Source organism: Phoenix dactylifera, chromosome 8, assembly GCF_009389715.1.
Source record: "Phoenix dactylifera cultivar Barhee BC4 chromosome 8, palm_55x_up_171113_PBpolish2nd_filt_p, whole genome shotgun sequence".
NCBI classification, from domain to species: Eukaryota; Viridiplantae; Streptophyta; class Magnoliopsida; order Arecales; family Arecaceae; genus Phoenix; species Phoenix dactylifera.
The window spans coordinates 5,245,165-5,272,646 of NC_052399.1; the positions used below are offsets into that span (position 1 = coordinate 5,245,165).

The window sequence follows — 27,482 nt, forward strand, 5'->3', positions numbered from 1 at the left end:
GAAATTAAAGAGGAAGCAAAGACTGACATCAAATTGACCCTCCTATATTCTTAAAGGGAATAAGATAAGTATTACCTAAAGATGCCGTGCATCTTTTTCTATAGGTATAAGATATGCAGATATTAATTATTCCGTGGCATGCTACATTCAACATGAGATCTGCTGCTTTATAGGTGATAGAAATGTAATTGTATGTGGTCCATGAAAGACTATACATTTATAAGAAAGACAGCATCATCGAGACTTTTGAACTGTCTTAGATAAAAAGAGCTTTATGTGCATTCAAGGAGAAGGATGGAAACTTCCAAATCATGTACAGGTAGAGAGACACAGGCCTTTTTGCGATGGAGAAAGAATATTGATAGTAACGGCTCAGTTCCTGTAGCACTCAAGCCTATAATGTCGTAATATGCAGATGTATAACCAAATTTGTTGCTATCTAGATTGCACCCTATATATAAATGGCATCTGTAATGTTTTATTTGTTTAACTTTGCAAGATTTATTAAAGCCTTCAGTCTCCATGTACAATTCTGATTATTACAAGCTCTAAAATTAATTTTTCTTTAAGTAGACGGACACGAAGCAATTTATCTGTCCATGTTGAATAATTAGATTTTATAGTTATATAGATTGTAATGCAAATTGAACTAGCATACATAACAAAAACAAATCTCTGGGTTGGAGAAATAGGGAGAAGCTATTTATTCTTTCTCCATTGGATACATGTTGATTAATTGTATGATTTTTCTTCAAACAATGAGAGAGAGAGAGAGAGAGAGAGAGAGAGAGAGAGAGAAAGAATCTTAGAAAAGTGGTATAACTTTATTAGCTTTTACCACGGCTTTGGACGCAATTGGAATATTAGAACAAGAGTTGTATCATGTATGGAAGGTTAAACTTGGTGGGGGGTGGTTCTCAGGTGGATAGTGATATAGATTCTCAAGTTTTAACTCCTTTTGCTGCTATTCACCTGACATGTCTTATCCAAATTTTGGCATAGATGTTCTGATGGACAATCCCCTAAATAGGCCTAAACAATAAAGAAAAGCCCATGAAGTGAAGGATGCCACAATAAACAATCTAAATACCATGTTCACACCTCAGGACGCTGTCTCTTAACTGGATGCCTAATTTGGCTTTTGAACCAGCAAGAGTGCATGAGGAAAAGGTGCTCTTGTTTTTGTTCGTGTGAGGCAGACATCCTTTGAAAGATGAAGCCTGAAAGACCTCAGATGAGATGAGAAAAAGGATGTCCTTAAAATTCCAACAGCTGAAATGCCGCCAGATTAGGCAAACCAGATAGCTCCCACCACTCTCTCTCTCTCTCTCTCTCTCTCTCTCTCTCTCTCTCTCTCTCTCTCTCTCTTTCTCTCTCTCTCTCTCTCTCTCTTCCCCCTCCTAAATCTCTTAAGTTCAATAATATAAGCTATGGTGTGATATATTAGTCAGTCAAACACGTTTCATGTTGAAAAGAATCCGCAAACACCTTCCAAAAGCAGCTTGAATGAATGACCCATTCCCAATGAAAACTCGGTGTCCCCGTTCTTTTTTTTTTCTCCCACTAGAAGCCCCAAGTCTATGAGTAGGAGTAAACCACCTCCAAAAATTCCTTCATGATTGCTCCAGCTCTTTAAATAAAGGAAGCCTATAGAGTTCACACATAGGTTGCTACTTTATTTTCCAAAAATCTATATCCCATTATATGTGGGCTTTGGCTCTTCTTGGAATGGTCTATATAACATGGGACTTAGCTGCCCATCTCCTTTGTAGCATCTCCTAGAGAGCCTTTTGGGAGGGGTGATAACAATGTCTGAAAAGAGGGGATCCAACAAATATGAGGAGGACAAGATGGAGCTCAGGAGGGGGCCTTGGACTCTCGAGGAGGACGCCCTCCTCATCCACTACATTGCTTGCCATGGCGAAGGCCGGTGGAATCTCCTCGCTAAGTGCTCGGGTAATCATCAAAGCCTACATATAGTTCTTCTTTTTCTTTTTTGTAGCAAGCTAAGCCTATACATACTTAGCGAGATTTTCCGACAAAAGTCACAGCTGTGTTGTATGGACTTGTTACTAATCTATGTAGCTAATCTTTTTTCGTATGCCTGTAGGCTTGAAGAGAACAGGTAAGAGTTGCAGGCTTAGGTGGCTGAATTACTTAAAACCAGATGTAAAACGCGGCAACCTCTCTCCGGAGGAGCAGTTCTTGATCCTTGAACTCCATTCCAAGTGGGGAAACCGGTAGATGATCATTTTTTTCATCAACTGATCACTTATAATTAATTCTCTAGCATCTGGTCTTATTCCATGTAATAGATTAGTATTTGTTTGGCGAAGTTTCTTGCTTCATATGTTGTCAGATAGTAATTCCAAGCATTCGTCGCATGATACCAGAGATAATATTCTGCTATAGTCAGCACATCTTTCTCTCGTCACCTTCTGGTGTTTTTTTTCCCTTTTTTTTGGGATTTAGTTGGTCCAGGATTGCGCAACATCTACCAGGGAGGACCGACAACGAGATCAAGAACTATTGGAGAACCCGGGTTCAGAAGCAAGCAAGGCAGCTCAAGATCGACGCCAACAGCAGCATGTTCAGAGACGCTGTCCGTTGCTACTGGATGCCGAGATTGCTCGAGAACATGGGTTCATCTCAATCCATGCCATCTCTAGTAGACTCCAATGCTACGACCACCGCCGGTATGATGGAGCAAACTCCGCATGGGCCTCCCCACCAGTTCTCGAATCCACCCATGCACCGCCCATTTGAGAGCTGCAGCTCCTACGAGCCGCCGGGCTCCGAGAATCACAGTCCCAGCACCTCCTCCCGCTCGATGGCGCTGCCCCAACTCCCAAACTTGTCCGAATTCTCATCGGGCCATCCCGATAATTACAGCGGTCTCTCCTTCAATCCATTCATGACCGGCCACTTCGTTAACAATAGTTACGGCCTAGACGCTATGGATCTAGACCCAGTAGTGTCGGCAGCGCAGCTTGGCTTTTCAGTCTCAGACTACACCATGGCTGACAATAATTGCGTCGACAACATTGGTGATGCCTTGTGGAACATGGATGAGTTATGGTATGCAAGAAAGCTAAATGAGTGGGGTGGAATCTAGGTCCCTTGTAAAATTTTCCATTGCGAGTGTAAGTGCAAGCTTATTTTTGCGTGTATGTGTGCTTTTGGAATTTGAATGAAAGTCGTTTTCTCCAAGTGAAAGAAAGATCTAGCTTGAGAAGGTGATGGAGGCTGTGGGGATAGAGAAAGAATGGTTGGCTCCCTGACTTGGGCTCTCAAGCCATGCCAAAGAATCGCATGTGTGGTCACTTCACTTTGAATCAAGTTGAGGCCGGGGAGGGGAGGGTTTAATTGGATGGAGGTGGACCATGATCTTTAGTCTCTCAAATTCTTATCCTCCCCCCCGAATCATCTTCCACTCAGCTGTTTTGGAGGGTTAGAAAGGCATGTTTCAAACACTCAAGACCCACCAAAGTCCTCTCCTACTGATTCTAGGAAGCATGGCTTCCAAGCTATCTGCATCTCTACACTCCCTCTTTAGAAAGGGCCCCACATATAATTGGATGGCATCACCAGCATGACATAAACTAAAGCCAGGGTTATTGGGATCAAAGGTGTGATGGCCGAGGAAGGGGGCATGAGGCTGGCTCTTTGTGGTCGAACCATCTCATCAAGAGTGCGATGGATCACCCTCTTATTCCCGTTCGCCCTTGGCATTTGCCCGATTACCTGTCGTACGTGGGACGTATCCATGTGAATGCCACGTGCCACGTGGGACACGCCGACCGTGCCGGTCTGCAGAAAAACGATTTGGGCTACATGTGGTGCCGTGGCCGATCCCATGCAAATCCATCTCTTTTTGCAGTTCCAGTACTCGTCCGACTCTGCTTCGATCGAACCAAAATTATTCTAATCGTTTTACTGATGACTGATGTCCATACGGAAAAAAAAAGAAGCAAGACTGTTGCAACTCTCCTTCATTTGGTGATTAAATATTTCAATTGTGAGTAGTTAGGTAATACTTCATTAATTTAAAACATTTGGTAGTGCCCCAAGAGCTCTTCTCAAATTGAAGACCAAGTTGGCAAGTGATTCTTAGCTCACAACGTTTTAAATTTCAGCTAGATGAGCCACTTGCTAGAGTTGCTAATATGCCTGAAAGGAATGGTTAGAGGTCCCAATTAATATGCCTAATTTCAGTCAAAAAACCTAATATGCTTGTTGTCGATAGCGTTTAAGGTTAGACACCCATACTGTTATAATAGTTGTTTAATGTTGATCAAACTTCCAATAATTCAGCAATGCTCTGGTTATCTCAAAGCGATCCACATTTTGCGTGGATATTTGAATACCAAGAAAGAAAGTGCAAGAAAATTTATACGATTATCATTGATTATTTGTATATGATAGGAAGAAATACTCTATTTTCACTACCAAAGTAAAAAAATAAAACCAAAGAAGCCAAGAAAAAATATATATTGATGATTACAATGAAGAATCCATACTAGCAACTGTGCTTGGACGAGAACCTAATTTACAACATATTGGCTGCTTAGCCTTCTTAAGCTTCCTTTTTGACCCGGAACAGAAGGGAAAGAAGAATCCATCCTAATGCATCCGGACCGTCTTATTGCCGGTAATTTGCCATCCCAATTTATGGTACAAAATTTGTGAAAACCTTAATGTGTTGAACTCTAAGTACACATCACGCTTTTTCATACCATATGAACTTATAAAGCAATCCCTGCTTTGCTTGAGAACTTGCGGTTGGTTAATCCTCAGCCATTGGAAATTAGATTTATCAAAAGGAGAATACCGATACCGTTTGACAAAGCAATGGAATAAAAGAATTGCAGTGCTTGAGAGCAATTCAAAAACCTGCTCTGAGGTGGATAATGATATGGGCCAGAGCGTGACAAATAGAGGTTGTTTGTAGTTAAGAAGCATTGACCGATTATACCAATCCCTAGGATTGAAGAAAGTTTTCTCTGAAGAAAGCGTACAAAAAGAATTTGACCACCGGTACATGGTTTGAAATGCATGACACAACAACGATACTAAATTTTAGGGAAGCCACCCCTGGTCCTTTTATGTTATGTCAAGTCTATTTCATGGGTCCCATTTAACCATATAGTTCTAGAGAGAGAGAGAGAGAGAGAGAGATGTAACTCCAGTTGTGAAAGAATATGATACAATATCCAATCATACATTAACACTTGCAAATTGGGGGGTAAGGCTTTAAATTACTTGCTTGATGACTGGCTTTTTTTCCAGAAATTGTAGATCTAATCGATCCCCATCAGCCCTTGATTGAAGGGAATTTTATAAATATTTTGGCAAATAAAAGTATAGTATATATAAACTCTGGTGTGTTGCTAGTTGCAACACAAACTTGTACTTAGGATGTGACCTCCATCCGAATTCTGATATTATGGATAGTATTTTTCTTCGAAGTATCTATCCAAAAGGGATAATAATAATAAAGTGAGTCATACCCCATATTGAATCTTGAAGGATTTGTTTAATTTTGTGCTTTGTATTCAAACACAAAGTTATGTTGCCTAATGTACTATAAAATAGGCCAAGTAAGCCTTGATGATAAGATGGTTATAGCACGTTACTTAGGCTTAGCTGTGCTATAAATCATATAGAATTGAGGACTCATTTCATGAATTCTCAAGAATGAGGTAAGAAAATGTGAAAAACCTAATTACGGATTTTTTTTCTTTTTCTCTCTTTTTTTTTTTTTGTGCATCTTAGGGCGCATATTCCGGTAAAAACCACAAAGGATGCGTAGCAGCATCAACAATCAAGAGCATCCCTAAGCATGAAAACTACATAATCTTATTGAAGTTGAATTGGTATGTGTAAAGTTTGGGGCCTTTTATTGTCATGTAGACAAGATGCCCGCAGAGGCAACAATATGGGATAGCAAGTATACATTAAATTAAGAATCTGGATATTTAAATAGAATTGTAATATGAGTTCTTTGTTATAGATTGAACTAAAACACAGTAATTAAGTTCTCTCATTCAGGAGAAGATACTAACCTACTCATACTGCTTCAAACATTTTTGTCAAGATATAATGTCAGTAATCTCTTCAATGGAAAATTTGCAAGAGAACATGGTTTAAATCCTTTGACAGCAGATTTTTGGTCAACTACAAATGCATTAGTACCCACATGACTCCTATGAAACAGTGGCTAAAAAATCAATATCAGTTACAGGGGTTTTTCTTAACCTCCATTGGTTAAGTTTAGAAGGCTATAATTGCTTGTCGATATATTTTTTAATGAAACTATCAGAGCTACATGCTATCAGAATTATTCCCTTGCTTCTTTTTTTGTGTGGAAGTAAACGTACCATTCACCATTTTATTCCTTAGATGCAGGTAATAGCTTCTTTTTTTTACTCCCAGTAGTCCTGCCTGCAGGCTAGTTTGTGTTGCACAATAGGGGGGTGGCCCTCTCAACAGTAGGCCGCTTGGACGGGACTCAACCTAGGCAATCGGCCTGCCCCATGCATCCACTCAATTGATGCAAAATTTGATGTGAAATGCCTGATGCCAGATGCGTCTGATACGGTATGTACTTCAATTCACAACCAATCACAAACAAGAAAATCTAGTTGAAACTGTTGGGGGAAAATAAATTGGGCCGCTGCACGTGAGCACATCGCCAACACGTGATCAAAAGCGTCCGACCTGCAGCCGCCAGATCTGAAGGCGCCCGACCTGGAGCCACCCGACTTCAGGGCTCCCGACATCAGAGCTCCCGACCAGAGGCCCGACTTCGAGACGTCCGACCCGGGCACCCGACCTTAGCATTCCTCATCTCGAAAGCCCGGCCTCACCATTCACCTGCTGTGGTCACATCCTTCTGCAGCTCGATCGGAGACCATGCCCTGCTACCGCTGTCAACAATTAATGTGCATGGCCTCTGCTGATCTCCGGCTCACTCAACAATTAATGCGCATGGCCTCTGCTGATCTCCGGCTCACTCAACAATTAATGTGCATGGCCTCTGCTGATCTCCGGCTCACTCAACAATTAAAGCTATCAACGGACCTCAAGCCCTCCACGGCAGACAGCTAAGCTACTCAGCCACGACGACTCACTGGCTCCGGCCTGATCTCCTACGGCAATGCATTGATTCACACAATCACGCATTAATTCATATGATCATGCTCAATCACAATGGTAACCCGTTCACCCCATCACATCATAGGTACACCTGTACCCCTCTATAAAAGGAAAACTCCTCATCCTTAGAGAGGGCTGGACTTTGAAACTCTGGGATATATTCTCTCTCCCTCCACATACTTGCCCTCTCTAACTTAAGCATCGGAGGGCCGGCGCCGGAAACCCCGACCACCGGCTTTTTGCAGGTCTTCCGGAGGACGCCGCTCGCTGACAGACCGCCATCCGCCATCTTACGCTGAAGCTCCTCCTTCTCAACCACCGGTCGCCCCCGAGTCCAATTTCCAACAACAGAAACCATCTCATGGATGAATCAACATGCATAAATAATAGCTAAAGAAAATGACATCCAATACCGACCAATCACAAACAAGCAAACCTAGTTTAAACCAACTCATTTTGAATCATCATGCATAAGTAATAGCTAAACAGAATGACATCTCATACCATGGTGCTTAGCAAACACATCACTCATAGTCTTAAATCAAACGTGGATGCTGGCTGGAGATAAAATGACACTATCTAGAACAATAACCATGCAAGATATGCATTGCATGCATAATATTATTTTGAATATTGCAGGCCTAACATTCTTTTCTTCTGTTTCCTAGCCTTGATCCCAAGCACAGTACACCTTTATAGAAGGTTTATGTGGTGAAGCTTATAATTCCTCCTTTGATGCAAGGTTGTCTACTCCATAGGGTTGACCTGAGGATTGACTAATTAAGTGAAACATGAATCAATCATTTCCTAGGTTGTTTTCTCAAAAAAAAAAAAAGGAAAAAAAATCCTAGCTAGGTTGAACTAATGTATATGTCCACTTGGATATTATTTGGCTAGATTTTGGGATGGACTAAGTTTGAGTCTTCTAATCATAAATCATGGACTTCACCACAAAGCAAGGACTTTTTGTTAAACATGATCATAAATATTGAAAACTCATATGCAGGTTGTTCAATTTCATAGATAATTGAGTGATGCATAAAGTTTGTCAGATAAAACTATCCTCTTCCTACACAAGTCGTCACACATAGCCAAATAAGATATGCCTAAGGTGCAAATGGGTCAGATTGACCCATGACCCGATCTGACCTACTTAGACTTGACCTAACCTATTTTGGAGGACTAGTAGGGCTGTGTCAGGTACTAAAATTTGATCTATTCCATTTTTTGAGTCAGGTCTAGGTTTACTGAATTCAGACCCGATCTAACTCGATCTGATCTATTTGAAATTTGGATAATTTTAAATTTTCAATCCTATGATCCGACCCGAGCCAAGCCGAATCTGTAAATTTTTTTGGACCTGGAAGCTACAGCTCGTGGGGGTACAAACACAAGTTCTGAAGTCATAAATGAGTTGATCCGAATGGGACCCGACCCGGATCGAAATTGGACCTGAATTTTTTGGGCTGGGTCTGGGTTATACATGGACCGATGTGACCCGAATGACTCGTTGGTTCAAAAATTATAGCGGTGGACCTAACCTAACCCATTTGCACCTCTAAATATGCCTGACATTATTTGTAACAACCCAAGGCCTCATCCAAAAAAGCTAGAATGTGTTATTTAGAATATTTCTTGATCCTTGAGATCTATTTGGTTCTTTGCCGATGAGGAACTAACTCCACGCCCACATGGGTTGGGCTCTCACAGCTGGTTCAAATTTGGCTCATTGAGCTTCAAATCAAGCATAAACCAAGCTTTTCCCTAGTCGAGCTTGAGCTAAGCTTGAGCTATGCATGCAGATTGCTCAACATCTCTACTTAATAACTCTACACCATATGAAAGCTTCTTTGCTGTAGTGACTTTTTACCCTTGAGACATCTGGGATACATTTTTATGTGAATTTTTAAACAAGCATTTTTCCCTCAAAGAAAAATATGGCTTGTTTGTTCTTTCTCATAATTTACTTGTAAAAAACAAATGATCTAGTAAGATCTTGCAAGCTATTTATTGAAATTAGAGCGCAAAGTATATCTCACTTAAGTTGTGGCTTAATTGGGATTATAGCATCTCTCTTGGAGAAATATTTATATTCATATCTTACTCATTTTTCACTCTTTTTAACATGACTTTAATTGTCCTTCTTTTTTTTTGAGTATGACTGCCTATCCTTCTCTTGCTGTAATGCATATATATTAGACTACAATGGTTACTTGATGATCTCATCCACCGAGGGTTGCCCGAACTACTTCCGGGTGATCTGAACGCTGTGAACCACCATTCCTACCTTTTGAACAAGAACGTCAGTGAAGAATCCAGAAAAAGGAAGCCAGGTCTTTAATTGCTTTCCTTCGAAGTCATGCACAAAGTGGTTTTTATCTTCCGGGCAATGCATTTGTGACCAAGTGGAGATGTATTCATGCATACGGGACCCCTTCTTTCAATCAAATCAGCATTTCCTTGTCAGGTAGACCCGTGAAGGGACTAAACTCTCGGGGATGGGGCCACATCATTTAGATGTGTCCGTTCACTGATTGTGAGGATAACTGTAGCCAGATGCACTTACATCAGCAAGGAAATATCTTCACAGTTTTCTTATTTGAGAACAAAAAATTTCTACAGTCTTCAATTCCTCTGAAACCTTAAAAATCCAGCTTGCTCAAACTTCTCAATGTGTTGCATGCAGCAATTGCTGCATTACGAGGAGAAAAGAGCTCCTAACCACCAAGGCAGCCATGTCAAACCATCAAACAGTTTAAGAACATAGATCTTTTAATCAAACTGAATTGTACTTGATGTCCGAACCTAAATATCTTGGACAACTAGCTCCTGTTTCTTCAGTCTAAGATTGACAAAGAGACTTTTTTTTTAATAAAAAGATTGCGTCTTCTTTTAAACCAGCTAACATCATCATTCATGTTTGAGTGATTTTGCCCTGCTTGTCCGAGTCCGTGGGAGTTTGAGAAAGCAATGGTACTTGTCTAATGATTTTGATAGATCATCTACAGATTCTTGTCAAGAACTCAATCAATGGTACTCGTCATTCTTTCCCAATCCAGTGATCACCAGGCCCTGTATTCCACTCGCTCCATTAGAAGCGGGAAGAGAGTGTGACATAATATCTGTGGAAAACTGCAAGCTATTGATCCTGAATGCCCTCATGCTGTTCTATGTAGTTTATTAGACTACGTTAGTTGATAGTCTTTTGCTCTCCATTTTTTGTCAGGGAAGAAAGAAAAAAAGGTTTCTTCACGCCATCTTAGTATTTTATTCAACAATCTTCTGCTGTGGTAGAAGATTAATTTCGCTCCATTCATTCTTTGTTATGTTGACATCAAATGCCAATCCATAGACCTTGTTGTCAGGAGTCTCTGGGGAACCGAAAGCAGGCACAGGCGGAAAACAGTTACATTTCCGTCGTCACCATCCCAATTACAGCTACTAAAGCTTTTTGCGACAAGACTATACGGAGGTTGGAGTTCCGAGTCCCTTGATGTGATTACTTGTTAGAATTTATCCCCCACCATCCCACTTGCGTAGAAAAGTAAGCGCCGGCGGGTCCTCATCCTGGTTGCATGAGAAATTATCGAACCACTGGTTTGGCCGAAGAAATCAACAAAAAAACCCATCCTTAAAGAAATATCACACACCGATAGATGGGGCTAAAGATATGTGACGTTGTTATTCCTCGAGTGAGATTTGTTTGAGTTGTTTTCGCACAGTTTGTCATCATGGGATTCCTCCTTTAAACCAGTTTTGGGTGGCAAATCTCCCTACCAACTTTTTCTTTAAAAATTTTGCTAGTTGGAATCTATGACCGTGTGGGTTGTTGCTTGTAACCATGGAATTTCCTTGACCCTGCTGAGTACTCAGAGAGAGAGGGAGGAGATGAACTTAATTTGAAGAAGTTGGACCAGATGAACCGATATTAAAGTATGGACTAAGAAAAGGATGAGCTTTCATATCCAAATAGTATCACCTGTCAAGACAGCACCTTAGGCACGGTGCGGAACAAATCTTAAATTGAAAGCATTACGTGTTGGTAAATTCTTAGCTATCTTGGTCATGATCGAAGGCATTCTTTAATTTGTATCAACTAAAATTGCAGGAATTTATAAAATTTTAGTACATTTGGTTTCGTTGGACCCGTGGTGCCAAGCGGTCCAATTGTGCTCTTATATTTGGGGGCAATAATTTTGGGCTGAGAGGCCTTGGCTGTTGTGGAACTGGCCTTTTGGCATTAGAGGCTTCTCTTTTCACTATCTTGATGTACATCACTTTTTTCTGAAGTAGTTCAGCCAATAATCCTTGGATTGATCAGAATTGCGGCAAATTTACAGCAGATTGACGAAAGTATCTTAGGGAGTCGTGGAAGATCCCCACTTGACCACCTTCTCTGAGAACATTTGTCGGTGATTGAACATCGCATGCCTTGGTTTTTAATTTTCTTTTGTAGCAAGAAGTAGTAGCTTTCAAAATGTATACATGCATACATCCATTCATATATATATAATTGGTAACTTTCCAAATATAAACATACATAAATATACAGTATATATATATACATATAAGATCCAAACAATTGAAATAATTTGTAGTTTCATTCAAAGACAAGTAAAACAATTCATTCAATAAATTCTCTGTAACCCTAATAAACCCTCTGACTTCATCTTTTTTTACAGAGAGCCACAATCATGTTATTTAGGCTTGAGTTTCGGCCAGATTCGAGCCTGATCGTATTTGCAATGTGGCAAATTCAAGCCTAAACCACTTCCATCCATCCACCTCCGTTCAGGTCACAGATCTAAACCTTGTTTGAGTAAACCATATAATCCATCGGGTTTTTGGGTCAAATGGGATCAATAATAACCCAAACAAACATCAACGAAAAAAAAAAAGAAAAAAAGAGAGACCATGTTTACCCCACTGTATTCATAAATAGTGTGGAAAAAAAAATACTAACAGAGTATCACCGACTACTCATTCCAGTAAAAATTGTTTAATAACCACATATGTGACCCATCATTAACAATAGATTGGTAATAAATTGCACAAACAACTACTGACAGCGCCTTCAAATTAAATATTCTGATTTTCTTGAATCTCATCCATTCTGATAATTAATGGTATAACAAACTACCAATACAGGACTAATACAGCTTCCACAAAGTGAACCAACTGATAAATTCGCAAGCCCCATATACGTGGGGCCTGTGTGTGCAAGCGCGCACTCGTGCACGTGTGTTTCTTCAACTGCATATCAACATATCAAACTTCAAAGATGCAGAAAATAAATACAAGAAACTTTTCATGGTGCAATACAATGCGAAATTCCTTTTTCATTTAACTATACATATCTCAGCCGAAAAAACTGCAACCCTAGAACACTAGAACTTTCCTATATATATTTGAGACCTATAGTAATAGATCTTTGATGATTATTAATTTTAAAGTTCCTATATTTATTTGAGACCTATAGTAATAGATCTTTGATGATTATTAATTAAAGAACTCTGTTGTTTACCCCAGCCCTATAAAGCTGCAATGGTGCAGCAGCACCAGCAGTTAGCCCAATCTCACTATGAGCAGGCACAAAATATACATGGCCCTCCATAACCATTTCTTCATCAATTGCAGAACCCATCTGCATTCTTCCCTCCCCAGCCACAACAACAAAAATAGATGGGCCTGGTATGGCTGGGAACACCACAGACTCTTGTGGCGAAAGTGAGCAGAGATCAACTTCAAATTCATCAAATGGGGGAGTATACCGTGAAACGTAATGATTTAGGGGAGTCCCTCGTAAAATTTCGGGAGAGCCCTGCACAAATTCAGATGAACAGGATTCATTTCTCATTCAGATTCATAACTACAGAATTGCGAAAATAATAAGTGGAATGTTAAACAAGTTTCATTTCTCACAAATTCATGAATAGGAAAATGCAGCAAAACCTAAATGTGGTTCCTGTGGAGAAAAAAAAAAAGAATATATATGCTACATGCACATACAAAATAGACTAGCATCTTTACATCGATTCCCAGTACACGAGAAGTAACAGTCAGAGAGCCACCTACTCTTAGGACCAATGCAGCTCCTACACAAGACACTTTTAACGTCTCCCACTGCCAGTAATAACAAAGCACCAAAAAACTGCAGTAGGAAAGCCAGTAATGAAGATATCCAAGCATGACGCGCAAACAATACAAGCAGATTTGACTACACTACCACAGGGGACAAACCAACTGATGGGACAAGGGCACAAGAAAGCCACGTGCAAGATCGACCAATACATCAACACATTGATATGGCTGGCATACAGGGCAACAAGCCCAAAAATTCATCACTTTAAACTGATGACAAACAATAGATGCTAATGAATGGTGAAGATGGCTCTTAGGTACCTGATTCGAGGATGAGTCTGAGAGCAAAGCATGGAAATATACATAAGGTATGGAAGAACATAGTAAACATCCAAATAAACAAAAACACAGAGCTATATAAAGTTATTGATTTTATACTTATTTAGTCCTTACATCTAGAGTTCAAACTAAGGCATAATATTGGGATTCAAAAAAAAAAAAAAAAGATAAGACAATGAATGGCATCTTTATTGTTGAACTAGGATAATTTCTCAATGGAACGATCTACTTACTTGAAGATGGTGGAGATGTTAGGAAGCTATAATGGTAGCAGGATGAGATTTCAGACAACATGCAGCAATACAGGTGGAAGACTGCAGCTACTGAAGTCGGCTTTGTAGGACAGTGGCAAGGAAAATTTGTAAGCAAACAAACCCAGCATGTGTCCATTCAATTTCAGATTATAGAAGAATCTAGTATCTACCATGGCATGACAACATTGCCCAAGACCTTCAATATGGTTCAAAGGGATAGGAACACCAAAGGATGGTGCCATCAAGATTGATTCCTCTTCATTTAGGAAAAAGAAGACTTTACATCCAACGCTATCTAAATTTATTATATGGCGGTTTTCCAACTTTGTTGAGAAAATGATACTTGCTACAAATAGTAGTGGAGTTCATACTGACATCAGTAGTTTTACCACTCTCCAACCACAGATAAATAGGCAGCATTCGCTGTTAACTGTTGAAGTTCTTTCACAGGACTCCAGTTGCTTTCGTTACAAGTGAGGCAATTTTGTAAAATAAATCCTCCATTAGTATGAGAAAATTTGATGTCCGAGCTTAAATTACACAAAAATAGATCTCAACAATGTCCAACATCATCCAATTTCAGTACAAACATGTCACCATCTATATGAGCATAAGTAACAAAAATAGTTTGCATTTCTGTTTCTTAGGTAGAAGAATGTGATGGATACTCAAAGTGAGGTATTTGCTACTACATGTTTAGTGTTGACACTTCAAGAATTATCAGCGATGAATTTCAGCAAAATACTCAAATGTTTCACAAGAATGTACATTCATTGCTAAATGAGAACATATACATAATCAACATGTTATATATTAAAATTAAACTTGAATTGCCTGTCAACAAGGTAAACTAAAGCATGAATAAAGGGAAAAGCTCTTCACCAGGGATAGATGATAAGAAATACACACCTGTTTATATGTCAGCATAGAACAAAGAGTCTGCACGTCCCTGTACTTAGGTGTTAGCCCAGCTCGTACAACATTATCTGATGTGGCCATGCATTCTATACAGTCACCAGAAATATAGGCATGTGGTTCATTTGCACCGATATACAGTGCTTCACCAGGACTAAGCTTCATGTAATTAAAGAAGAAGGCTGATATAACTCCAACATCAGCTGGATACTGCTGCTCTAATAGCAATACTAGTTGTTCTTTTTCCGTTAAGTTCCTAATCTGATTCAAATTACACGCTATCAACATCAGAAAATCCGATAAGATATAAAAATCTAGAAACCATAAATCATCTGATCCTAGATCTTTCATTAGACCTAAATGTCACCGCACTGGCTTACTAGACAAAAGGGACTGTAGATGATATCAATGATCTTAAACAAAATGTTTAACAGATGTAACGAACATGTCCTATGTAACTCTATATACTTGGATTCTACGCTAGATTACCAATCAAGAAGAAAACATGAGCACTTTCTTTACCTTCTATATCATGTAGTAACCGATTCTTCCTGTTTATTTACAAAATGCAGGTTATTATATCACAGCACCTAGCATTTAAATGCAATGAAAATATAACTACGATGACAAATACTAGTTAAAAAGGCCTTGAGATATTGCGTGACAGGATTGTACATGTAAGATGCAGAATTATGAGAGAAAGCAGGTCCTCCAACTACCAATTGCCCTTTAAGCATGATCAAAAGTTAGCATGTTAGAACTATGTATTAAAACCAATTTCCAGGTGCAGCTTTCAGAGAAAAAAGATTTTGAGATTACTAATAGCCTTTTTTAGCAGCAAGCATGTTCGATACCCAGTATATCAAACTTTTGTAAGGTGCTATCTGAAAATGGGAACAAAGTCTGGGAATTGCAGTAGACACCACCTATTCATGTTTTCACTCAACTAATCAAATACCTTCTACCCAATAGTAGATTTTCTAGAAACTTCTGTGCATGATCAGAAAATCTTGCAGTTAGGCTAAATTTCAAATCTGGAAATTCTTTTATGAAATGTATAAGTTGCTTTTCTATCCAAAGAAATAAATATATGTATGTACTTCACCCAAAAAAAAAAAAACATTAATACTAGCATAAGGTCAAGCAGTACTACAAGGTCACAGAGAATCCAAATTTAAAAAATGCCAGTGCTGACACAGCTGGCTAGACAAGTTACTAATTTGGTGGTTCATGTTTATTGAACTATTCTTATGAATTCATATATTGGTAAATAATTAAACATCCAACTGCTATGCTAAGCTACAAATATTCACACCCAAGACCTGGAAGTGGCAAAATACCTAGTCAACTGATTGAGCTACAGGTTTGAACTATATGAACTTAGGGAGTGGAACATAAGGTTGAGTGCATACCCAATATTCACATTTAAGCTCATAGTTTAGTCAAGATATGGAAGTTAAGATAGCAAGGGGACAGCTTTCTAGAGTTTGTTATAAAGCGAGATAAATAAGGGAAAATATTAACAAGTTCATTATGAAGTGAGAGAGAATTATTTATAGTGTCATGAAGAATTACTTGACCAGAAAGTAATTAGCTATACCAAAATGATGTAACTGAAATGGCGCTATATTTCACAGAAATAAATACCAACCAAGAACTATGACATTCCAAATGATCCAGTAATTCCAAGTACCTTATTTTCCGCGTTCAAACGACACTTTAATTTCGATACAATTTCAGAAACTGCCTCTTTATTTGCAGACATAAGCTTAGTGAAGATTGACTGTAGAATGGGTTTTACTTCCACATATCCACCCTGTTCTGTAGTATTCATAACCTTGCTTGCATCCTCATCACCAACCAGCTCTACAATCTCTGGCACACCTGCAAGCACATCCTTAAGCTCCTGCACAATCATAGTGACACATAAATCAAACTGTTTAAACATTTTTGCACTTATCAGATACACCAAAATGTCCATTTTATACATTCCCTTCCTACAAACTAATATATAAATATATCTTTGTCTAAGAAATTAGGTAGTCCCACATCATATCAATAACCATTGATAAGCAACATAGGTGAAAGCAAACAATTCTAAGAGAAATTAGTAAAACCTCAGGTCTCAGTAGAAAACAGAAAAGACAAAAAAGAAAACAAAGTTGTTCACAAGAACAAGATGCACATGCTCAAGAATCAAGAGGCTGCTGTGCAACCGATCTAATAACAGTTTTCCCACCACAAAACTAAAAGTGGCATATACACTAAAAACTTCCTCAAGAGAGATAGGCTAACTTAAACAATAGAGGAAGAGCATAGAAAAGGTAGATAGAAACATAGGGACAAAATAACTTGATCTGGTGTGCCCAAGGTGCTGAGTTTGCACAATGAACCAAGATGAGGGTTGAGGATACATGGCCATGAAGGCAAGGTGACAAATATAAGTATTAGAAAGGCAAGCCTACAAATGAATCGACTAATCCCCAAAAGGAACTAAGCAAAGCCTAGTATTAACCATAAAAAAGGCATAAAGTAATAAGACCTAATATTTTGAGTGACATCCAACAATTTCAAGGAGGCTAGAACCGCAATTCTATTGCCAAAAGATCCTCTTAAATTGTGATGACAAAATAGAAATGACAAAATAGAGCAAGCACGTGACACAGATGATGCAAGATGGAAAGAGGATCACTAACAGAGATACTAATTGAAGTCGGATATAGGTAATGTACTTTAACATAAAACTGCAATGAAACACAAATTATGGGGTCAAATCTATGTAAGGCCAATAATGAATGAAGAGCATGGTAAAAACTGTGATTCAGTCGCAATGCAAACATCCGGATCTTATGATACATATAGGAAAATGGCCATGGTACTTATGGAAAACATGCTAGTAGAGAAAGCAAAGAAGTTCAAGTTACAATTTAGATGCCAAGGCAAGAGAGATGGAAGCTAGATATAGAAAGTCTTGTATGATGCACATGTGAACTAATGGAGAAAGATGGAAAATAAAGGAAGTGGCTGAGGGGACTCCATGAAAGACAAGCTGGTAAAGCCAAGAATCAGAACCTACAGATGAAATTTAATGGCTCGGCAAGAGAATAATACAGATAATCCAAATGCTCGTCAAAGAAAACTATTCCAAACCAAATTATGTTAAAGACGATGAATCATGAAATCTGCAAATGCTTGGTGCACCATCACCATGATGGGTTGATAATATCTCACCAAACCCTAAATACAAGGTAATGAATTCAGGAAGGGGACTAAGAAGGAAGGATTTAAATATAACATGAATACTTGCCATGACATGCTAGTCACATGTCAAGGTCTATTTGTAAAAATACCAGTTCCTATTATTTCATTCCAAATCACCTATATATATATATATATATATATATATATATATATATATATATATATATATATATATAGAGAGAGAGAGAGAGAGAGAGAGAGAGAGAGAGAGAGAGAGAGAGAGAGAGAGGGCCAATTAGTCACTGTTCTAAAAGACAGACACCTTGGCCACTTGGCAACGTATCTTAACATTTTGCATTCTGCTTGACTATGGATAATACTGCGTTATGAATTGCTATTGGATTTCATTAAGCTAATAATTACCATTCATTTACTGCAACTTATTGGCATATGATGTTTTATTTGTTGGATGACAACTATTTTGTGGTTTATCCTTTTATTCATTTGTTCAATAATTTATTCTTTTTCGGAGACCTTAACCTCAAGGCGTCTCCCTAGAGCCTAGGTGCTATGTGTTTCTTGCCCTCCAGTCTGTCACTTACAGTCTTTTAAACAAGCAACAATGACAACAAATATACCAACACACTGAACATAAATATGGACCAACCTCTATATCATGCCTGCATCTCACTGATACAAGAAGTCTGTATGTACCACAGAATACATGTCCATATATACCAGCATTAAAATCTTTTCTAACAAAACGTTCCATGATATTTACCAAAAAAATTATCCAATGGATACGAGAAGTGGTTAAGCCTAAAAAACCCAAATGGAAGTAGTTCAAAACCTCCCAAACAAACGTAGAAGCCTGCAGCGATTTAATGGAGGACCTGGTAATTAAAATAGGGTATTGAAGAACAAGAATACCTACTTATCGTTCAGTTCCTTTTCATTAGTACCCATCAAATGAAAGGATTATTCCTTGATTCTATCTTCTATAGTTGGGCAACAAGCTCCTGCTCCTGCTAGCCAGCTCAATAAAATGCTAGCCATAAGCAAATTCCTTCAAAGGAACAGGAACAAAAGACACACAATTTTATTACTGATCTTACCTATACACAACCCTTTTTTCTTCTGCAATGACAGGTAGGAGGAAGACAAAAAGCAGCTAAAAGAGAAATTACTAGCATAGTAATAGTTGATAGTAGTTACAAGGGAAATAGTCACCATAAATGGAGAATATAGAGGAACAAGGAATGAAACGAGATTGTATGGCTTAGGTATTCATATGGGTTTGGATTTTGGAACCAGGATTCTAATATTATTGGTACAGCTCATACTAGCCAGTACACATCAACCCTTAACAACACAAGGTACTGACTATGCCAAACTGTGTAGAAATGAGCATATCCACATAGTTACTTTGATCTTAGGTTAGGTTGAAATAACAAAGACTACTTTCAGGTCAAATATGCAAAACTTAAGATAATTGCAAGAAGACAATACAAGTAACTATATTCCAAGGTTTCATATGCAAATACAATCATGTCAAAGAGTATATAAACAAGAATCACTACATTTTTAGTATTAAAGATACTAACATATATCACATTAATTTTATCAAGATCAAAAGGAATATCCAAAAGGAGATCAATAGAGGAAGAATCAAAAGCAAGATTCGCGATAATGGTGCACGCAACTGTAATGATTCAAAATCTCACCCAAAAAGACTAGCCAGAAGATGTTATTTGGATTTTTTTATCTTATATAAGTACCCAATATCTACTCAATGTGGAACTAAATACGTATCCTCAAAGATCATCACATGCTCCCCCGTTTAAGCCCTATCATCCTCGACAGGCTAAGGATCCAAATCTAATCACAAATCTGATCAAATTCAATCACAAATACCACGATCAATTTGTCAATTCCAAATAGACCCATGCTACAATGTCTCATAGTCTGCATAGGTTATGGGTTGGGTCCGTTTTGATATCATTTATAACAATTCAGAACCTTACCCAAAAAGATTAGCCAGAAGGTGTTATTTGGATTTCTTGGTCCTATATAAATATCCAAGATCTACCCAGTGCATAGCCAATGTGGGACTAAACACATGTATATATGGATCCTGACAACAATCCTATACTAGGTGCACCATACTGTGCTGGTATCGAACTGATACTTGGTACAGGATTGCCTTACTGGATATGTTGACATTATACCAACATGGTACCAATACAGGGTATGTACCGAGATTGTGCATCTTGATTAAAAGTATGAAGATATAGAAATATGACTAATCTTTTCCAAATATTTTGTTGACAAAATGGGATCTATAAAAAAGCAAGGAAAGGCTAAAGGGGTAAAAGTAGAGCAAATACTAACAAGATAAAATACGGTGTTCGAAAACAGTGGCGAGTGCAGCCATTTATAGCTGACATATAAAAGGCACCCCATTTTCTAAGTACCATGAAGTCCTATGTCATGCCACATTGTGAAGTGTCGTTGACTGCAATAGGATGCTTTTTTGCATATACAAAAAGCAGTGCCAAGTGCTGGCGCTTCTGGGCAATGTAAGAAACACACTCCATTTTCTAAATGCCATTAAGTCTCATGGCATGCCACGTTGTGCCCAAGTGCTCAAACATGTCAACACTCCAGAACGCCTAAAGTTAAAGTGTCAAAATAATAGACTATATGGGGACCACAACCTAGATAGTGATCCACAGGTGGCAAGAATCACCTTACAAAACACCAATTCAAGTTTAATCATCTAGGTTATCTTAAAAAAGAGAAGGCCATATGCAAAATAATTTTCTAGGTAAAGGCATGTCCCAAAAATTGTACATAAATAATGTCAATACATAGAATAAATGTCAATAAAGAGTACATATCAAGATGGCCAACTACATGCAACAATGGCATAACAACTTATACTTAGCAATATTGATGGATATCACATCCTAGAGAACTTCTTCCCCTTCAACACACATAACACCTAATATATAAGTTTTCTAATAGTATTTCCAGAAAAAGATAGCCTTTATAACATTTTCATGACGTACAACTCTATAGATTTCTTATATTACAGGTCAACTCAGCTAACTACTGCAGTAAGGATCATCTAGCTTACTTGAAATCGACAAAATTCAAAATCATCTTTTAAGCAGGTACAAAGATAAATCTTTAGCTATCATGTTCTTGGGCAGCAATGTAATATTACAAAAGGGTAAAAAATGATGCTCCAAAGAGAAACCTCAACTGCATTCAACAAAGATGCATCACTCACTACTTCCACTCAATCTTGATCTACTAAACAAATGCACAAATGAAATATCTAGGTTGATCATCTCAAAGACTAAAAGATTCTAATCAAAATTGCAAGCAAACCCAATTTTCAGAAAGAAAATTTATGTGACTAGTTCGTAATTGCTTCAGCAGAAGTGATCCAGCAATTTTGAGCTTGAATAATGACACCGTATACCTCAATGCTGACAAACCCACAAAGGGCCTTGAAGTCGGTGAGGGCAATCGCCATCTCCGGCTTCTGATTAGGATCCTTATAAATACTCGGCCGCATCTTGTGCAGCATCCCTGCCAATTCCTTATCTGGGTGTGCCTGTATCGACAAAGCTTTTGCCACCGATAAAACCTACACAACAACCAATTCAATCGTTGAAACCTCAACCAAGCTCACACACCAAAACCAAAAAAGGAAACCACATTAAAAAACAGAAGGGGAGTTCCCTCCCCCAACAAAGGAAACCACATTATAAAAACGACAAACACATTAAGCACCAAAAAAAAAGAGAAAAGCGGAGTAAAGGAGCAACCTTGAACAAGAAGGGGAGTTCACCCCCCCATCTCTCTACGACCTTCTCTCCAAGAACGTCAGGGTTCTCCAGAATCCACTTCCTGAGGGTCACCGGCTCCGAGTCAGGGGACCCCGACTCGGCCCGGACCAAGAAGGAAGGACCGGACTCGTGCGTCCCCATCCAGAACTCGGCGTAGGGCCGTTCCGGGTCGATCTCCGCCCCAGAGTTCCGGGAGAACAGCCTCGCGACCCTCGAGTCCTCGCCTAACTTCCCCCACTCGTAGTTCTGGACGGAGCATCTTAGCCTGAGTGGCCTCGAGACCTCCATCTCGATCCCCTACTCGACCACGAAACCCAAAACCCTCAGAGAAGAGAGCGAGGAGAAAAGAGCAAGAACAAGGAGGAGGAGAGAAGAGGTTCGGCGGTCCGCCCCTAGAGCTCGTCTCCCGGGTTTTTAAAAGGGGCGATGGGAGAGTGGAAGAGGGAATTGAGCGGTGACAACGACGTGGGAAGGTGGGGACCGAGGAAATCGATAAGATCACCGCCCTCCCGCGGCGCGGCTCCACCGGAGGCGCGAGCCGTATGGGACACTTCAATAGGAGATTATTGCATCATCATCCTTATCTTTCCTTAAATTACAAAAAAAAACAATATTTGAAAAATACCCACATATATCTCAATCACATAATTTGCTTTAAATATATACTCTGATATTAATATATAATTTTTTGAATACTATAAATTATCAGATAAATTATCTGTTTGAGACAAAAAATAAAGTTGTAAATAAATTGAGCCAAGATAAAATATAATATTATCAGCAAAGTGTTGTGCTAGAAACAAATAGAATAGGGTGAAACGGGTTTATTTGGATTCTTTTATAGACTATAAAATTATGCTGTAATATTCTTAGAATAAGAGTGCTTTGAAATTTAAAAAAAAAAACAGTTAAAAGGATGGTCCAAAAAAAAACCATAGAATTGTCAGGCGGAGCGGAGCCGGATTGCGGATTCCATGGCGGCGGCGGCGGCGGCGGTTGGATCTATGGACCGGCGCCCGGCTTATGCACTAGTTGAGAAAAGAGAAAGTACTTTCGCCCTTGCTTTTTATTACGGAAATTACGCAAGGAGCGGTTGGAGATTAGGCCGTGGTGCGGCACAGGAATCCGTGCGCGGACCGTCGGTTACGAAACGATCGGTGGGTGATGCGGGTGGTACGTGGCGGCACGGGGAGATCGTAGCCAATGGACGGTGCTGATTGGCTGTCAGAGTAACCGTACGTTGCAAATGGGTGGGATTGCAGGTAGAGTACGTGTCACGCATTGGGCGTGGCACGTTACGGTTCAAATTACGTGATTTTAGGGATAATTTGGGGATCCGGTTAATTCACCCTCAAGTTCGGTGGAGAATTGAGATCGAAATGGAAGGTTGAAGTTTGAGAGGAACAGATTCCGGTAAGTTGACATTCTTCTGGAAACTTGCACTCAAAGAACGCGACCCCAATTTAGACTTGGAGAGTCTGAGGTTGAGGTTATGTCAAACTTCTATTGGTCTTGTTTAATAAATGTCTTATATTAGGCACAAGCCAATGAACGTGAGACTTTGACTAAAGAACTCCACCCCGCTTTAGACTTGGGGTGTTTGAGGTTGTGTCAAACTTTTATTGGACTTATTTAATCAATATCTTATTTCAGCACAAGCCTTCTTTAATCAGCTCTAGAAGAAATATAATCAGCGAGTCTAAGATCAAAATGTTGCGAAAGAAAATAGACTGGACTCCCGTTTTTATGAGCAAATATTGAGCGAAGAAGGATAGATGACTGAGTTACTACCAAATTGGAAGAGTTATTAGATAAAGATTATTTGAGATTGTATAAAAATGTGTTTAAAACAAGAAAATATTTATTATTTCCACTCTAATTAAGAAAAAGGACCGAATAGGATGATATGAAAGAAATAATATTATCACCAAATTATTTTGAAATTGACCCACATGTATAAACCCCCAATTACGCTATTTTGCGCTTAGTATAGTTTAACCTCAAATATGCATATCGCATTATTGTCCAACATGATACATCAATCATAAGTGTTCTTCTTGTCTCAATTTATGCAATACCTAACAATCAAGCCTCATGTGTAGATATGATAATCTCAATAATTTTCTTGCAATTCTTAAAGGGACAAAGAAGAAAGATAATAAACACAATATTCATGCCCTAGAGAGAGAGCTTTATTGTGAAAAAGGTTTTGTCGACCATATCAGACGATCATATCAGTTAAGTTTTTAACAGTGTCAAATACCACCTAGCATGTCTTGAAAGCACACTGTAAATCTTAGGATGTATGCTAATTGCTTTAAGGACCAATATCTGAACTGAAATTGTCCAATAAAAAATCTAAACACAAATTGGATAGAATAAATTCTACAAAAAAATCATGAACTCGCTGAAATAGATAGAAAAAAAAAGTGCCAAATTTGCATGCAAATCTCTTTCGTAGCTGACATGAACGACATCGGTATTCAACTAAATTTCTTGTTTTTTGGTGATGCAACAATTTTGCATAGCTTGTATAAACGACATTAATATCTAGCTAGATTTCTTGCTTTCCAACGAGAAAGTGTTTCTTACTTAGGATCTACTGTGGGCTTCTAAACCATTGGTCGTGAAACAATGAGTTCTTTCCAGCGCTGCAAGTTTCATATTTAGAATTTTCCACGGGCTTCTATAGCACTCATCCAAAACAATGGGCACTTTCCACGGAGAAAAAGTTTCTTGTCGAGACTAATATGCGGAATGCTAAAGCTGCCGTGCTCATGAAAGGCACCTTTCGAGTTGGAAAGACTACCCTCTTTGGACTCTTCTACGGGCTTTTAAAGCATTGTTCGCAGAAAATTGAGTGAAATAGTACTCTTTGGTTTGAGAAAACAGAGCACGCGGTCTTGTTTAATTGCCATTTGACAATTTGTTCTTACATAATTAACTATTTTGCATTTAGTCTTTTACACATTTATTTTTGATCCGAGTAGAGTTATTTTTATGTAATTAGATTTAATAAAACAGGATTAATACTAAAAAAACAAGGATGTGAATCGAATATCCATAACCGAAGACTACTAAATCCTTTCTTTGGTCTCTGTTTTTCCAATGAACCAAGTACATCTATTTATCATCAACCCTCACTTCAAGGCTTTCCCCCGCCTTGGTTTGCAAACAACCTACGCAAGCGACGAGGGTGTAAAATCCAAAGAGAATAGCGAAACATTTATGAAGGTTTACAAAAACTAGGCAGAGCAGAGCTGGCATGGCGTCGTCTCACGTCCACAACCAAATCGCATCTACCATCTTTCTTTCGTCCTTTTTTTTTTTGGTAGTATCTTTCTTTCTCCTTTACGCTTCAAAAGTTCTCTTAATTATAACAGGCTTGATTAAACTATACGGGTCAAAAGATATCACCACAACTAAACACTAAACCCTCGTAGTTCTTATAATAATGTCACGAGCACAGACCTTAACAAGAATTCACTCAAAGAAGCTTCAGTCAGGTGTATAATAAACTTCTTCTCATTTGTATTTTAAAGGATCACATTCTAGCGCAAGAAAAGGATGAGGGAATAAGTAGACAATTGTGGATCCAAAGCTCTATTTGTTCATAAGCATGTGGATGTGGTCCTGTCACAAATAAGGCTCCGTTGCTATATGTCTATATCACGCAAGTTTGCTTGGATCCTCTGGCCTGTACCATATCAAGTCAAGCGAAACTTGGTTTCTTTCTCCTTTACTTTTATGGGGCGGAGGGAAGCATTATATCGTGCGGTGGATGTGGGCCCTAAATCCCGATTGCTACTCGGCAATCGGGATGCAATTATTCTGCTATGTATAGGTGCAAGTAATGCGCCGAGGGCGACTGCCATCCATTCGGCTCACATTTTGGCAGGTTGTGGCTTAGCCCCACGAAGTAGATGGGAGGGAAAGAAATTTAAAGTAGACATTAATCAAAATTCACTTGGACTTTCAAAAGGGATGGAGTTTAACTGACTTCAGAAGTTCCTAATGTATTCAAGTTTACGTCAGATATGGTTTACAGGTATGTTGTTTTTGATTTAAGTGGATTTAGATACAAATATGGCTGTACCTTAATTATACTTCACATACTAAGCATGAATATTTTATAATATATATATGTGCGTGAGGATCCATGCATGTGCATGTTTAGTCCCATGTGAACTAGGAGGCATCACCTTGTTGGATAAAGTTCTGAATTTTTACTAGCATATACCAGAGTGGATTCGATCCATAGCGTATATAAACTAGGAGATACTGCAATATAGATCCATTTGAGGTTGGCATAAATTGATCGTAGTATTTATAATTGGATTTGAACCTTTTATTCTTGATTATGTACTAAATAAATTTTGAGTATATATATAAAGCTATGGAATCCAAATAATATATTCTAGCTTGCATTTTTGGTAAAATCTTGGGTTGTCATAATATATCACTAATACATTTTTCAGTCAATTTTATCTCACTCATATTCAAGTACAAAAATGGTTATGTTTTTTACCATTTTAATGTTGAAAAGAAATTTTTATTAGTATGCCAACATACACAAAATAAACACACATCCATGAAGATCGAACTAATTTTAGGATGTTTTCTTTTCTATTACTTTAATTTATCCCTTCACATCTTGCTATATCTTTATGAAGGAATAAACCATACCCTCCTCCAAATGAATGGGTTCTGTAATCGAACATTAAAAAGGCACTTTTCTAAGTTTTGAGGTTTGATATTCTAACATAATTTCTTTCAAAAGAGTGGTATTAGCCCCCATAGTGATTTTTGAAAAGATTAAAACATAGAAAAAAAATTGCCCACAAGAAAGATATCCGAGGAATTCTTCACCCCGGTAAAAGATGTCTTAATAAGCCAGCTTGTGGGCTTGTGGGCCCGCCCAAATAGGCTAAGCTTGAACCTGACCGTGCTCGGCACCTAAGGGGATCGGGGAAGAAAACCTCGGCTGGGAGTCTTTTTCCTCCTCGATTCCGGCGGAACTGGCGACTCTTCGAGGGCGGTCTGAGTTTAATTCAAACTCAAGAATTTTGTCTATTTAACTCTCCTTCTCCTCCTTTGATTTTTTCCACCCAAATCGCCGAGAATTGCCGCAATTCAAGCTCTTCTTCTTCGCACCTCCTCCTCGATTCATCGTCAGAAAGGGTCGTTGGAACCTTGCCGAACCGAGGTAAGAGCTCTTTGCTTTCTTCCCATTCTTTCTCGGGCTTCTAGTCATTGTTCTTGGCTTTTTGGAGCTGGCAAATTTTCGAGAAACGACACCCTATTTCGGTCTTCATCCTCCCTATTTCACCACTACCGACCGCCGATTGATCGAGGCTGCGGCCATCGTGGCCTCCGTCAAGTGGGAGGTGGGCCACCATGGCCGTCACCCCCTCAGATTTATAAGAAGGAAGAGAGGAAGGAGCAGGCTATTCGTGAAGAGAGGAGAGAGTTTTCCCCTCTTCTTCTCTCTTCTCTCTCTATTTTCTCTCTCTTCCTTCTTCCTCTTTTTTCTCTCTCTTGGTATCTCTCTCTAGTTGACCTGGTTAGATGGTAACAAAGTCTCGGGGACTTGGTGATGGACCCCTGGTGGACGCCGATAGGCGGTTTAGGTTACTAGCCTTCTAATTGATTTTCTTTTGATAATAGAGTTTTG

General features: G+C 38.9%; 2 protein-coding genes across 3 annotated transcripts; one reads left to right on the forward strand and one right to left on the reverse strand.

Annotated features, from left to right (window-relative positions):
• The first annotated feature begins 1,672 nt into the window (after nucleotides 1-1,672).
• On the forward strand, nucleotides 1,673-3,209 carry LOC103712886 (myb-related protein 305-like). Its single transcript, XM_008799580.4, has 3 exons — nucleotides 1,673-1,956; nucleotides 2,111-2,240; nucleotides 2,473-3,209. Exons 1-3 carry the CDS (start codon nucleotides 1,809-1,811, stop codon nucleotides 3,113-3,115), a joined length of 921 nt encoding a protein of 306 aa, XP_008797802.2. The 5' UTR covers nucleotides 1,673-1,808; the 3' UTR covers nucleotides 3,116-3,209.
• A 9,028-nt stretch (nucleotides 3,210-12,237) lies between these two features.
• LOC103712885 (mannose-6-phosphate isomerase 2-like) lies at nucleotides 12,238-22,213 on the reverse strand. 2 transcript variants are annotated; one of them, XM_008799579.4, is made up of 5 exons: nucleotides 21,788-22,213; nucleotides 21,439-21,606; nucleotides 16,441-16,653; nucleotides 14,742-15,008; nucleotides 12,238-12,979 (listed from the first exon to the last, which is right to left on the reverse strand). In XM_008799579.4, exons 1-5 carry the CDS (start codon nucleotides 22,094-22,096, stop codon nucleotides 12,662-12,664), a joined length of 1,275 nt encoding a protein of 424 aa, XP_008797801.3. In that variant the 5' UTR covers nucleotides 22,097-22,213; the 3' UTR covers nucleotides 12,238-12,661. The 2 variants fall into 2 exon arrangements, with proteins under 2 accessions (XP_008797801.3, XP_038984698.1); XM_039128770.1 differs by lacking the exon at nucleotides 12,238-12,979 and adding an exon at nucleotides 13,050-13,577 and having other exon boundaries at nucleotides 21,788-22,163.
• Between the last annotated feature and the right edge of the window lie 5,269 nt (nucleotides 22,214-27,482).

Coding starts and splice junctions, on each gene's coding strand:
- LOC103712885 (XM_008799579.4), bottom strand. CDS start 22,096: ATGGAGGTCTCGAGGCCACTCAGGCTAAGATGCTCCGTCCAGAACTAC. Junction 16,654..21,438: donor GTGGGTTTGTCAGCATTGAG/GTATACGGTGTC, acceptor ATGATTGTGCAG/GAGCTTAAGGATGTGCTTGC. Junction 12,980..14,741: donor CTATGCTGACATATAAACAG/GTGTGTATTTCT, acceptor GAATTTGTGCAG/GGCTCTCCCGAAATTTTACG.
- LOC103712886 (XM_008799580.4), top strand. CDS start 1,809: ATGTCTGAAAAGAGGGGATCCAACAAATATGAGGAGGACAAGATGGAG. Junction 1,957..2,110: donor TCTCCTCGCTAAGTGCTCGG/GTAATCATCAAA, acceptor GTATGCCTGTAG/GCTTGAAGAGAACAGGTAAG. Junction 2,241..2,472: donor CATTCCAAGTGGGGAAACCG/GTAGATGATCAT, acceptor TTTGGGATTTAG/TTGGTCCAGGATTGCGCAAC.